Source organism: Micropterus dolomieu, linkage group LG10 (genome assembly GCF_021292245.1).
Source record: "Micropterus dolomieu isolate WLL.071019.BEF.003 ecotype Adirondacks linkage group LG10, ASM2129224v1, whole genome shotgun sequence".
Lineage (NCBI taxonomy): Eukaryota > Metazoa > Chordata > Actinopteri > Centrarchiformes > Centrarchidae > Micropterus > Micropterus dolomieu.
This window is the reverse complement of record NC_060159.1, coordinates 14,306,183-14,318,615: the sequence shown is the minus strand read 5'-3', so window position 1 is coordinate 14,318,615 and position 12,433 is coordinate 14,306,183. Positions and strand designations below refer to the sequence as shown.

The 12,433-nt window shown below is 39.8% G+C and overlaps 1 protein-coding gene and 3 non-coding genes across 4 annotated transcripts; 1 reads left to right on the top strand and 3 right to left on the bottom strand.

Annotated features, from left to right (window-relative positions):
- Nucleotides 1–187: 187 nt before the first annotated feature.
- Nucleotides 188–4,494, top strand: LOC123978049 (adenosine 5'-monophosphoramidase HINT3-like). Its single transcript, XM_046061159.1, has 5 exons — nucleotides 188–319; nucleotides 2,249–2,366; nucleotides 2,656–2,725; nucleotides 3,473–3,599; nucleotides 3,867–4,494. Exons 1-5 carry the CDS (start codon nucleotides 221–223, stop codon nucleotides 3,921–3,923), a joined length of 471 nt encoding a protein of 156 aa, XP_045917115.1. The 5' UTR covers nucleotides 188–220; the 3' UTR covers nucleotides 3,924–4,494.
- A 3,044-nt stretch (nucleotides 4,495–7,538) lies between these two features.
- Nucleotides 7,539–7,611, bottom strand: trnak-cuu. Its single transcript has one exon. It is a non-coding gene; the product is annotated as a tRNA-Lys (tRNA).
- A 368-nt stretch (nucleotides 7,612–7,979) lies between these two features.
- trnak-cuu lies at nucleotides 7,980–8,052 on the bottom strand. Its single transcript has one exon. It is a non-coding gene; the product is annotated as a tRNA-Lys (tRNA).
- A 368-nt stretch (nucleotides 8,053–8,420) lies between these two features.
- trnak-cuu lies at nucleotides 8,421–8,493 on the bottom strand. Its single transcript has one exon. It is a non-coding gene; the product is annotated as a tRNA-Lys (tRNA).
- Nucleotides 8,494–12,433: the final 3,940 nt, after the last annotated feature.

The following is a 12,433-nucleotide window of genomic DNA, read 5'->3' as shown; positions in this document are numbered from 1 at the left end:
CTTTAAATATTTTTTGGTATTTGAAAAGCCAGTCGAAGATGCCTGTGTGACTGCTCACTTCCCACACCCACAGGGTTTATTTAGTAAAAGCATTGAGCAACCTCTCTTCGCAACACACAGACGATCTTTGGCAGGTTTACGCTCAGTGGGTCGTTGTTTTACCCGCAACAAACTGAGGAAGGGATTCCGGAGACATTTGTCATGAGAAAATATCGGAAAAATGTCGGGGAACGAATCGGACTCAAGTTCAAAAGATGAAACTTGTATTTTCTGTTTGATAGCTCACGATCAAGACAAAGAAACGGAAATCATAAAAAAGGTGAGATCTTTTTAAACAAAGGTGCCGGTAAGCGACTCTAAAGCTCACTTCATGATACTGCCAGGGACAGACACATGACCGGCTTCTTATTAAAATAAGACAAATACCATTAAAATATAAAATAGCCTGTAACATTGCTGGAACAGATTGCAAGTCTCCATCCCAGACAGTTGAGCTTGTATCCACACCATAGACTGCAGAGAAGTGCCTTACAGTTTTTCTCAAAACTGCTGGGTTGTCAAATTAATTGTCTAATGACTATTAAATTTGTAAAACTATATGACTATTTAGAAGAACATTAGGTCAGTTGTTCACGTGACTATATGTCAATTTTAGTAAGCCTTTAGTAATTAGAGTAAGCCTTGCAGATCAAAATATTTTGCATTTGTTTGCTATTGAATCATATTTCTTTCAAATGCAATTATACATATGTTCATTGTGTAAATCCTTACATGCTAAATACAGTGACCAACAATCACAATAACCTGTCACACAGTTATAAGATACATAATAGTTATGTGGTATCCTAAAAGTTGTCAGATGGATAAATTTAGGTTGGATGGGGAACAATTTAGAGCAATCAAACGCATCTACTGTCCAATTTAGCTGATCAGTTATCGAAAACATATATACTGCAGGGGTAAGACTCAATGTTACAGCTGTGGAATATGGAGCATGCAGGAGACAGACAGGGACAAGAATCTGCTCCTGCAAGAATAAAGGGCATTAGAGTGCAAGGGGGCATCTTGAGGGGGAGAGGAAGAGGGAGAGGAAGAGGGAGAGGAAGAGGGAGAGGAAGAGGGAGAGGGGGGCACAGAGGACGAGGAAGAGCCAGGGAAAGGCAAAGATACAGAGAAATCTCAAATGAGACTCAGGCAACCATTATCAACCTAAGTATGACAAAGGTTTGTCGGAGAGTACACCCTAATCTGGGCCGGTCCACAGTGTCGTCAAATGAATCTTTTGTTGAAAGTATACAGTGTGCCATGGCTGACACCAATACTATTCAGCTGCCTAAAAATACAATGTTAGCAATAGGACAATATTACAAAGTGGGAAACTATCACACTTTCAGAGTACACAGTGTGAAAGAAAATTTCTTCCCAAAGAAGAATCAAGAGTCAAAGGTGTGATGAACCAATCCTTTATGTACATGGCCACGGAAAGAAAGATCCGGTTCTCTCCCTACCTCTAGCATTTCTCTCCTTAAAATACCCTCAAGTACATATGCACGAAGACAAATGGTCAGTCACAGACAAATAGCATCCTGAGATAGCAGAGAGACATACAAATGTATAGCAAAAGGTGTTCCCGCAATCACTGTATAGTGTCATCTATTTTTCTGTGTTACAGTAACATCTCATCTACATGGCAGCAGAGTTTCAATTGGAAGAGAGTGACTCTTTGATATTTTAATCACTGCTGTTGCCCCCAGGTGACTGTTAAACAGATTGGTTAAAAACCTATTTCCAAAGTTAAATACAAACTTATTTCCAAATAATGTAACAATCTTTATTTCTTACAACTGTCATTTGACAAGATGTCTTTGTAACTCTGCATTGTAACTGTCTTGGTCTAAACAATGATAAAGGAACCTTTTGTTTTGATTACAATGACTTATTAATTGATGAATTTATTTACATTTGAAACATGCAGTTAATTCTTTTGATTGAGTAATGACCTTTAGCAGGTCACATAGAGTGGTGTGCTGAATGTACCATGTGGTCTGAGGATTGTACTTAGAGTTTTGACAATTGTCAAAAATCGAGAAAAACTGTAATAGCACCACAACATTGGACAGTACCCGCTCTATCCTACTCCACACAACTGTTACAGATTGAACACGTAGGCCTACAGTAACAACACTGCATTCACTGGCCTCTAGGTTATCAACTCTATTCATCTCTACATCTTTATCCCCTCCAACAGAACAAGGAGCTGGTGTGTTTCAGGGACATTAATCCTGCTGCTCCCCACCATTACCTGGTTATTCCCACACAGCACATACACAGCTGCTACTCACTGCACAGGGGACACGTCAGCTTCGGTCAGTTATAAATATTATATATGCTGCTAATACACATACTGCTGCTTTTACGATAGGGTACTACTAAAACTAGGAATATTACTGCTGCTTCTGAAACTACTTATCTACTACTATAACAATGCTCCTGCTTCTTCTACATTTACTAATACTATGACTGAACTACAGCTAGTAGGCCAGTATTACCTATTGCACTTGTTCAGCTGCTTCAGTTTAATGAGGTGATATTTCAGCAGCCTCATTTGTTTTATCAAGTCAGGTCTTAAAAATAACTGAGTCATATCCCCAACAGTTAAACAAATGGCTGAGATGGGGAAAGCTATACTACAAGACCAAGGGTTCACTAACAAGAAGGACATAAGGTAGAGAGATAAGTGTGTGCTTGGTTTTCTTCTTTTCTTTTAACCCTAAACACAAAGGTTTAAAAGAATAGTTTGATATTTTGGGAAATACGCTTATTCGCTTTCTAGTGGAGAGTTAGATGAGAAGATTGATACCACTCCCATGTCTGTCCTTTAAATAAAAAGCTACAGCCAGCAGCTGGTTAGCTTTGCTTATATCTTAACAAAGAGTAGAAATAGGAGGAAACAGCTTTAATACGTACAAAGTGCACATTGACAATTTGTTACGTACCGGACTATTTTATGGCTAAGAGCCAAAAAAATCATCCACCAAGTAACCCCCCATCAAAAAGCAGATTGTTATTTTAACACTCTTTTAATTCAGATCAAACAAACAAGTTAATATAAACATGTTAATAAAGTGACGTTTAGAGGTGCCGGTAGATGGATTTTGTTACCATTAGGCTAGCTGTTTACCCCTGTTTCCAGTCTTTATGCTAAGCTAAGTGTACCTTCCTTCTCCTCTAACTCTCCCTGAGAAGTGAATAAGTGTCTCTCCCAAAATGTCAAACTTTTCCTGTAAGTAATGATCAAAGAATAATTGTCTAAAATGTATGATGTACCTTTAAGCTCAAAACTAGCGCAGACTGGTTGTAGCTAAAAATGGAGTGAGAGGTGTGAATACATACTCACACAATATCTTAAACTCTGAACTTTGACCTGCTTTTTAGGGTGCTGAACACAGCATTTATGTGTTTTCCTCCACAGTCTGGGGTTCCACCAACCTCCCTTCACTTCAGTTGATCACCTCCACCTCCATGTGCTCGCCCCCGCCAGCCAAATCTCAAAGTACATGCAGTATAAGTTCATTCCAGGGGGCGAACGTTTTGTAACTGTGAGTGCTGAAGACTAGAAATTCCCTCTTTCTTACTCCTTATTTCATTGATTTTCTTTATTCATTCTCTTTTACAAGGAATGTAACAGTATTATCCAATGGCTGTGAAATTTGCACATATTGTACTTGTCCTTTCATAAGTTAATCATTAGACAAATGGCTGGACATTGGATGTCGACGTAGAAACTGAAACAGATACAGTGACTTCCTCCTTTGATCTTGACCATTTTTATGCTCCCATCTAAGTTTATGTTTTTCTCTTTGCAGGCAAAATGTCTCCGAAAGCGCCTAAAGCATAGTCCTCCACCAGTAGACCATCCTTAGAAAGCTGAATGTGGTCTGTTTGAGGCAGCAGCTCCCAAAACTATGGTTTGGACTATACCAGCGGTCATTCTTTGAATCTTTGAACCAGAATGAGCCATGTGGAGAAGATGCTTTTAAAATAACACTCAGATTGTAGTGAGTGGTGTCTACCAATTAGGGAAACTAGAGCAGTGACAACCTCACAACAGGTCTTGTCACACTCTGCCTGTCTGCCTTGCAGTGTTTTGCACTTTTGTGTTTAGTTAGCGTTATTTTGGTCTGTTGGGTTTTAGGGGTCTGTCTTGTCTTTCGTCTAGTATTCGGTAACCCTTGTCATGTCTGTTACCCCAGTGATCTGCCCAGCCTGTTGGGTCGTCCCCCGGGGCGACCTCCCGAATATTGTTGCCTCCCTGTTCTGCCCGGCCTGTTGGGTCGTCCCCCGGGACGGCCTCCCGAACATTGTGGCCCCCCTGTTCTGCCCGGCCTGTTGGGTCCTCCGGGATGGCCTCCCGAACTCTGTGAACTCTGACATCCATTTTTTAACTTCACAAAGGCAGTTGTTAAGTGAACTCAGCATTCCAGGGTCTGTGGATCTGACAGGCAAGTATATTTGTGTGTCATCAGCATAAATATGAAAAGAAATGCCATGTTTATGGATAATATGTCCAAGGGGAAGCAGATACAAGGAAAACAAAATGGGTCCTAAGACCGACCCCTGAGGCACACCATATTTAACTGGACAGAACAAGGAGACATAGTTGTTTACAGACACACAAAACTTCCTATTTGACAGGTAGGATGAAAACCATTCTAGGGCAGTACCAGAGATCCCCACCCAGTGCCTCAGTCTGTCTAACATGATGTTGTGATCAATGGTGTCAAAAGCAGCGCTAAGGTCCAGGAGTACCAGGACTGAGCACATGCCTTCATCAGCAGACATTAAAAGGTCATTGGTGACTTTAAGCAGGGCAGTCTCAGTGCTGTGGTACTTCCTGAAACCAGAATGAAACTTTTCAAATATTTTGTTATTTTCCAGTACAGTGAGCAGCTGTTTGGAAACCAGGTTTCTTTAAAAGTGGGTTCACGCAAGCCGTTTTAAAATAATCAGGGACACAACCAGTAGATAGGGAGCTGTTGAAAACAGAGATCAAATGGGGCCCAACAGAATCCATTACTTTCAGTAAAAATTTTGTAGGTATTACATCAAGTGGGCTGGAGGACACTCTCATTTGTGATACTGTTTTTAAAAGCTCAGACGAAAATCGATGGGATAAAACTGGTTACTGGTTACCTGTGCCAACTCGTGGGAGGAGCGCGTGAGGCCAGCCAGCCGCCCGCTCACAGAGCCCTCTGCTCCCGCCGTCACACAGACCGCTGCAGCAACAACGGCAGAGGAAAACACAGCTGGAAGGTTTTCATACCGCTTATCTGTCTTTACATTTTTAGTAATATTGAAACGTTTTAACCATAGATATATTTTAAGAGTTGGTGTGTGTGTCGCATTGAACATTACGTCGCGGCAATTGTGTGTGGCGTCGCTATGACGACAAGCTACGTACTATCTCTGGGTACTATCTGCAATGGAAAACGGAGCAGGGCCGAGTAGAGTCGAGTCTATCGATTCGCGCTATGGTAGCATTTTTCGGCAAGGCAGCATAGATCGTCAGAACACCGGCAACAGTTCAACGTTTAGTCCTGACGGTAAGATGTGGAACAATAATTTTGTGTGGTTGTGGACTTGTGAGTAACTTATATCATCTGCTAGGTTACAGTCGCAGTCTGAAGCGGCTTTGATTTGGATCACACTACCTTGTTTCTTACGACCCGCCCTTCTCTGCTTCTGATTGGCTAGTAGTTCTTACCTGGAAACTGCGCATGTACAACTCCCAACAAAGATTTTGTACAAGTAAGATGCATCACTCTGTAGCTCAAGAGCGGCGCGTACAACACATAGGGTGAAAAGAGGAGCTGCAGCAATGTACAGTATGAGAAAAATATGGTGTTTTTTGAAAATTAAACCATGTAAACCTGTTCTGGTACAACCCCTAATTAAGATTTTGAACCTGAAAATGAGCATAATACCACCTCTTTAAAGTGTGTGGATTTGTGGTGAGAGTTCTGCCTGATCAGTAGTGTTTTCGGTTGGTTTCGGGTTCACATGCAACATGCAGTCCCAAACTGTGATCTAAGAAAACAATAGATTGACTCAATTGAACACAGTGGCTCCGGGTTGTTTTGCAGAATTGTGTGTATTCGTGTGCTTAACTACTGTATAGCTTTTCCCTTTTGGGATTGAAGAGGGTTTCTGTTTATTGCTGCAGAAGGTGTTGCAAAGACAGACATCCTGCAGCATGTACTCACCATAGACTGTATATAAAAAGGTACTCACGCATTAAATTTTTTACAATTAATACAGTTTTGTACCCCATATTAATCACCCCAAATCCATTTCAACCCAAAACATACCAGTGTACTTTCTGTACTCCAATAATACCTGTCTCCATGTTTTTTGTGTGTCAGTGAGTTGATGATTTGTGATAAACTGAATGAATTAAGTTATTGCCACATGGAGAAAGTGGGCGCTTTGGGGCATCTAAAATGTTGGGTCCCACTTTGCCCGGCTGGTAATTAATCTTTGGGAATATATTTGGGGATATTTTAAGATTTGAGGGTTCTTTTTGGCAAAAACTACAAATCAGAGAGTGTTACTGGACTGTTAGTTGTATCATTAAATGTGAGTTTAAAGGAATGGTTTATTATCTCATTTCTGTCCCTGATTGACATGTTATGTCTTCTGTGTTTAATCCATTCAAAAATCTAAGTGTAAAGCGACATGTTGCTGACTATTTGCAATCAGTAAGCTTTGGAGGTGCTAGTTTTAAAGATTTTGTTAGATTTGGACAGAGGCATTCTAGCTGTTTTCCCTGTTTCCACTCTTTGTGCTAAACTAAGCTAACTGGTTGTATCTTCACATTTAACACATGAGAGCGTGGTATTAATCTAATAATCTAGCGTTAATGTTTGGCAGGAATGTGATTAAGTGTATTTCCCAGATAATAATTTAATGAACACTTTTAGGTTTTACCCCGCGTCCCGACCCCAGTTAAGCAGATGAAGATGGATGGATGGACTTTTACGTTTTAATTGTAGACTACATATGTTCATTGAACGATGAAAGAAACTTAGATCTACTAAAGTAAGAGTACCAATGCCACAGTCTAGAAGAGTATTAACATCAAACTTTACTTAAAGTACCAAATGTAAAAGTACTCATCATTCAAAGTGGCCCGTTTGAGAGTAATGCATATTCTATAATTGGATTAAAATTATTGGATGCATTAATGTGTACATCACTTTAATGTTGCAGCTATTAAATGTGGGGCTAATTTAATAACTTTAGACAAGATACTGCTGGGTAGTTTGTGAATTTCATGAAGGGATTGGTAAAATCTTGTCTTCACCTAAAATAGTACAAATTTGAATCATTCATCTGATATGATATATATGCATTTAACCCATCCTAGAATGAATCTGCAATCCCATGAGGTTAGCTAATTTGGAATGGGAGCAATTGTGTAGCACCCATGGAGCAGTTAGGGGGTCCAGGGCCTTGCTAATGCTGCACCAATAGGAACGCGCCCAACGTGGGGCTCGAACCCACGACCCTGAGATTAAGAGTCTCATGCTCTACCGACTGAGCTAGCCGGGCAACGTAATCCTGACCGTCAGCCCTAACATTCACACACAACCTGTACCCCATGTAATAGTGATCTGTCAACTCATTTAGTAAGGCTATTGCTCTAGATAATAAGCTAGTTGGCCCTAAAATTCTCACTCAACCTATAATTCCATGTGGTTAGCTAATTAACTCTTATTTAGTAAGGAAGAAGAGAGTAAGGTAGTTGATAATTAACTTTATTGTGAGATAAAAATATTATATGGGCCAAACATCCCAGAATGCTCAATTTGGGCCTCTTCATTATGGATATAAACCATCCTAGAATGGTAGCAATTATGTAGCACCCATGGAGCAGTTAGGGGGTCCAGGGCCTTGCTAATGCTGCACCAATAGGAACGCGCCCAACGTGGGGCTCGAACCCACGACCCTGAGATTAAGAGTCTCATGCTCTACCGACTGAGCTAGCCGGGCAACGTAATCCTGACCGTCAGCCCTAACATTCACACACAACCTGTACCCCATGTAATAGTGATCTGTCAACTCATTTAGTAAGGCTATTGCTCTAGATAATAAGCTAGTTGGCCCTAAAATTCTCACTCAACCTATAATTCCATGTGGTTAGCTAATTAACTCTTATTTAGTAAGGAAGAAGAGAGTAAGGTAGTTGATAATTAACTTTATTGTGAGATAAAAATATTATATGGGCCAAACATCCCAGAATGCTCAATTTGGGCCTCTTCATTATGGATATAAACCATCCTAGAATGGTAGCAATTATGTAGCACCCATGGAGCAGTTAGGGGGTCCAGGGCCTTGCTAATGCTGCACCAATAGGAACGCGCCCAACGTGGGGCTCGAACCCACGACCCTGAGATTAAGAGTCTCATGCTCTACCGACTGAGCTAGCCGGGCCACATCACTCAAACTGTCAGCCCTAATATTCACACACAACCTGTACCCCATGTGATAGTGATCTGTCAACTCTGACTTAGTAAGGCTATTGCTCTAGATAATAAGCTAGTTGGCCCTAAAATTCTCAGTCAACCTATAATTCCATGTGGTTAGCTAATTAACTCTTATTTAGTAAGGAAGAAGATGGTAAGCTAGTTAATAATCAACTTTATTGTCACATACAAATATTGTATGGGCCAGACATCCCAGAATGCTCAATATGGGCCTCTGCATTTGTAAAGCAATTGTATGAGGGGCCATACAAGCCATAATCTATTCTGGACCGCTCACATAACTTTATTCTCCTTTCACATACAGATATTTTCTTTACACATTCACATATTTTCCTTCACACATTCATACATTTTCACTCTCATGTTCATATATTTTATTGCACACATTCACACATTTTGCTCATGCACATGCAGTTAATGTGTACAATTAACATTATATATAATATATGCATGTAAGAGAAGAATATACGTATGTAAGAAGAATATACGCATGTAAGAGAAGAATATACGTATGTAAGAGAAGAATATATACATGTAAGAGAAGAATACACGCATGTAAGAGAAGAATATATGTATGTAAGAGAAGAATATATGCATGTAAGAGAAGAATATATGTATGTGGAAGTCAAAAGTATAGTGGAAACGGAAGGTAGGACATTTACCGTGCAGCGATTGGCTGAGAAGCTTGAGTAAGGTCTGAGGGGAGGAGGCAACAAGAACATGATTGACATCTGCAGACAGCATGAAAATCTTCCCGAACCAGCCATCCTCTCGTCAGCTCTGATGTAAGTCTGTTTCTCTCTGCTGCTATTTTCTCACATAGAACCAAGCGGGGTTACAGGTCCGCTGGAACTAAAGTTAATGTTTGCCAATACATGGCAGCTAACGTTAGACTCTATGTGAACACAAAACTGCAGAGAGAAACAGGCTTTTGAATTCCAGTTAAAATATTGTAAGCCATTTCCTAACACTGCTACTTGAGGCAGGCAGTGCGGCAACCCAGGCCCACGGTTCAAAGGAACCCACCTTTGACTCAGTCTGCCTGACTTAATATGTATTTTTGCTTGCAGCAAAAAAACTCAGACCACAGCTGTGTTCTGCAAAGACAAGCCCCCATCGCTGCCAAGAGGTTCTCATATCATGCAGAAAACAGCAGCAGTGTGGAAACTCAATGCCCCCTTAATAGGGACCTGTCACTAGGGGGTGGGTAGTACTCCATACAAGTAAGGCAAATTAGTAAAGTTGTTTTAGGAATTGTAACTTTTGCGTTCCTTTTTATAACTTCACAACTACTCTGTGACCTGTGCACTTTGGTGTATTAACCAAAATGTGCAGCCATCCAAGCTGTGCGCACAGTTACACACTAGAGCTTAAACCAGTGCACCTGTGGTACGCCAGATATTAATGAACTGGACAGAAAATCAGGAATTTGAGAATAGAACGTCATCCATGAAACGGATCTTTGCTTTCACGCAGTGGTTATTTATTCAGGAAACAAAAGTTTGGGGAAAGAGGGAGAGAGCAAAATGGCTAGATACAACTGCCTGTTGAGCTTTACGTGTGACGCACAGGTCATATTGGCTTACTTCATCCAGCAATGGGCTACTCCTTTTATTGCCACAGTAATTCTTTTCATAGATACTTTAGAAATAATCATATTGTATTGGCTGCCTGTGTTATGGAGAAGGCAGATCAAATGCAGCGCCGTTCATATTAAAGCAAGTGGTTTGGTTGGCTACATGTCCATCTAAGATAACAACAGATAGCCTACAGGCAACAATAGCAGGGTAGGCAGAAAGCAAGGATGATTTTTTTAAAAGCGGTCTTACCGATGTCTTCATGTAGATCAAAAAATTTCCAAGTGGACTCTGGTGTGACTCGTTAGTGATGTGAAAGCAAATGAACCAACCACAGGATTTTATGATAGCATACAGCCTGTGATTTTAGAATTATTTCAAAAGCTAAACTATTAATAAATCCATCTGCTGAGCTTATAATTGATCTATGAGACATGTATAGGTATAGCCTATTATGCAAATCATTTGGTAACCACGTATGCAAGTCACTGTTAAAAACGCTGTGCTTGTGCATTGTCAGTCCACAGTTATAAGCCCCCAATCATTAGGCCTCCTTTCAGTCTTAACATCATTATTCATAACATGCTGTAGGTTTGCAGTATAATTATACTAATAATGCTTATCAGTTATGAGTTATTTGTAACAAAATACAATATAAATAAATATACACATCAAAAGCATTACAGCGCTGCATAAACTGTCAAAGTCACTGGAATTTGATTTCCCCACGTGGGTCCTGATGGTGCAGGACATCAATTGCCAAAACTGCCAAGGAGTCTGTGTAACTTGATGTTTACCCCTCTTGATTCTTTTGTAAAAAGTCAGTATAAACATGAACCAGACTACAATAACAATGCAACAATGTAGACCTATACATTTTCGCCCCTAGTACAGACAGGATCTACCGAACTACAGTGTGAAAGCAGCTCACAGCCTGTCTGCTTATTTCGGTTTCCCTTGCTGTCTTCCTAACAATTAAAGTGTGAAAAAAGTGCCGACAGTAAAAGGCCCCACTAGAAGTCTTCACCCTCTCTGCACTGAGCCATCCATGCCTTCTGCTAATGCAATTCAATAACGTTAGTTATTAGGCACCTTATAAACATTAAACTAATAACAGCAATCAGAATAACATGCAAATAGTGGTAAATAAATAACTGCAACAAAAAATCTGAATTTATTGAAATATGTTTAATAATACAGCAATTATTTAATAACATAATAGCATATCATTGGTTTCACACATTATACGGGAAATATAGGGCCAACTGTCACCACTGTTTCCTGCAACTGAGTCTAAATTAGTTTATCACCCAAAACAAGATCTCAATTAATACAGTTGCTGGTAGGATGTAATAAGAACTGTCCACTGAATCTCAAAGTTTACTGAGTACCTAAATTTAGTTAGACTAAAAGAAACCATTTCATAATTTAATTCAGAACTGTCGCTTTTGTTTTGTATCAGAGTCATGGAAGGCTGCATAGGCTAATTTCACAGCTACCTTGCATCTTACAGTGTATTTCTTCTTCAATAAATATTTTTGTCTGTTGTTTCAGTTTTCATTATTTACCACAACCGTTTAAAGGAGGTAGTATATTTATGTTCATTTCAACTTGTTTATCTCACGTCTGACAACCCCCAAAATCTTTTTCATCTACAGATGTAAACTTCAGGGCTCCTAACCAATTCCAGTTAAGCCTTTCAGTGCCTAAAATTCTTGAGAAATGCTGGAATTGTGCTGTAAAGATGTACAGTAGATATAAGACACAGAAATATAGACTCAATAAATAAGAAGAGCACCTCACTAGGAAGTAAGTAAGGATCTCACACAGTGAAAATCTACTTTATCAAAATACTGATTTTTTTACACCAACATTTTACCATCTCTCTCTGTGGTTCCTCCTCATGGACTGAATGAAGAACTGAAATAGTGCAAGTTGGCCCACAGATGGCGCTCACACCAAAACAGTGACATCACAGTTGCCCACAGCCACCCTGTGCTGAACTAACAATTAACAGCAGTTCTTAACAACAGATCATACATTTCCAAGTGGAATTTCATAATCACTCAGCACCATCTGTGACAAAAGACAGAAAAAGAGATGGTTGAGTGTTAGATGTTTGTTTATCACATGCAAAGCATTATATACAACTATTTTCTTGCTCATCTCTTTTTGAAGCTACTGGAAACTGTTGGAACAGACAACATACACAACTGTGTTTACCCCAGACATTCAGTTTGGGCTGTATCATGACTTTTCACTGTGATATATATGGTATTGTGTAAAATAAATAAAAATAAAAAATAAAAA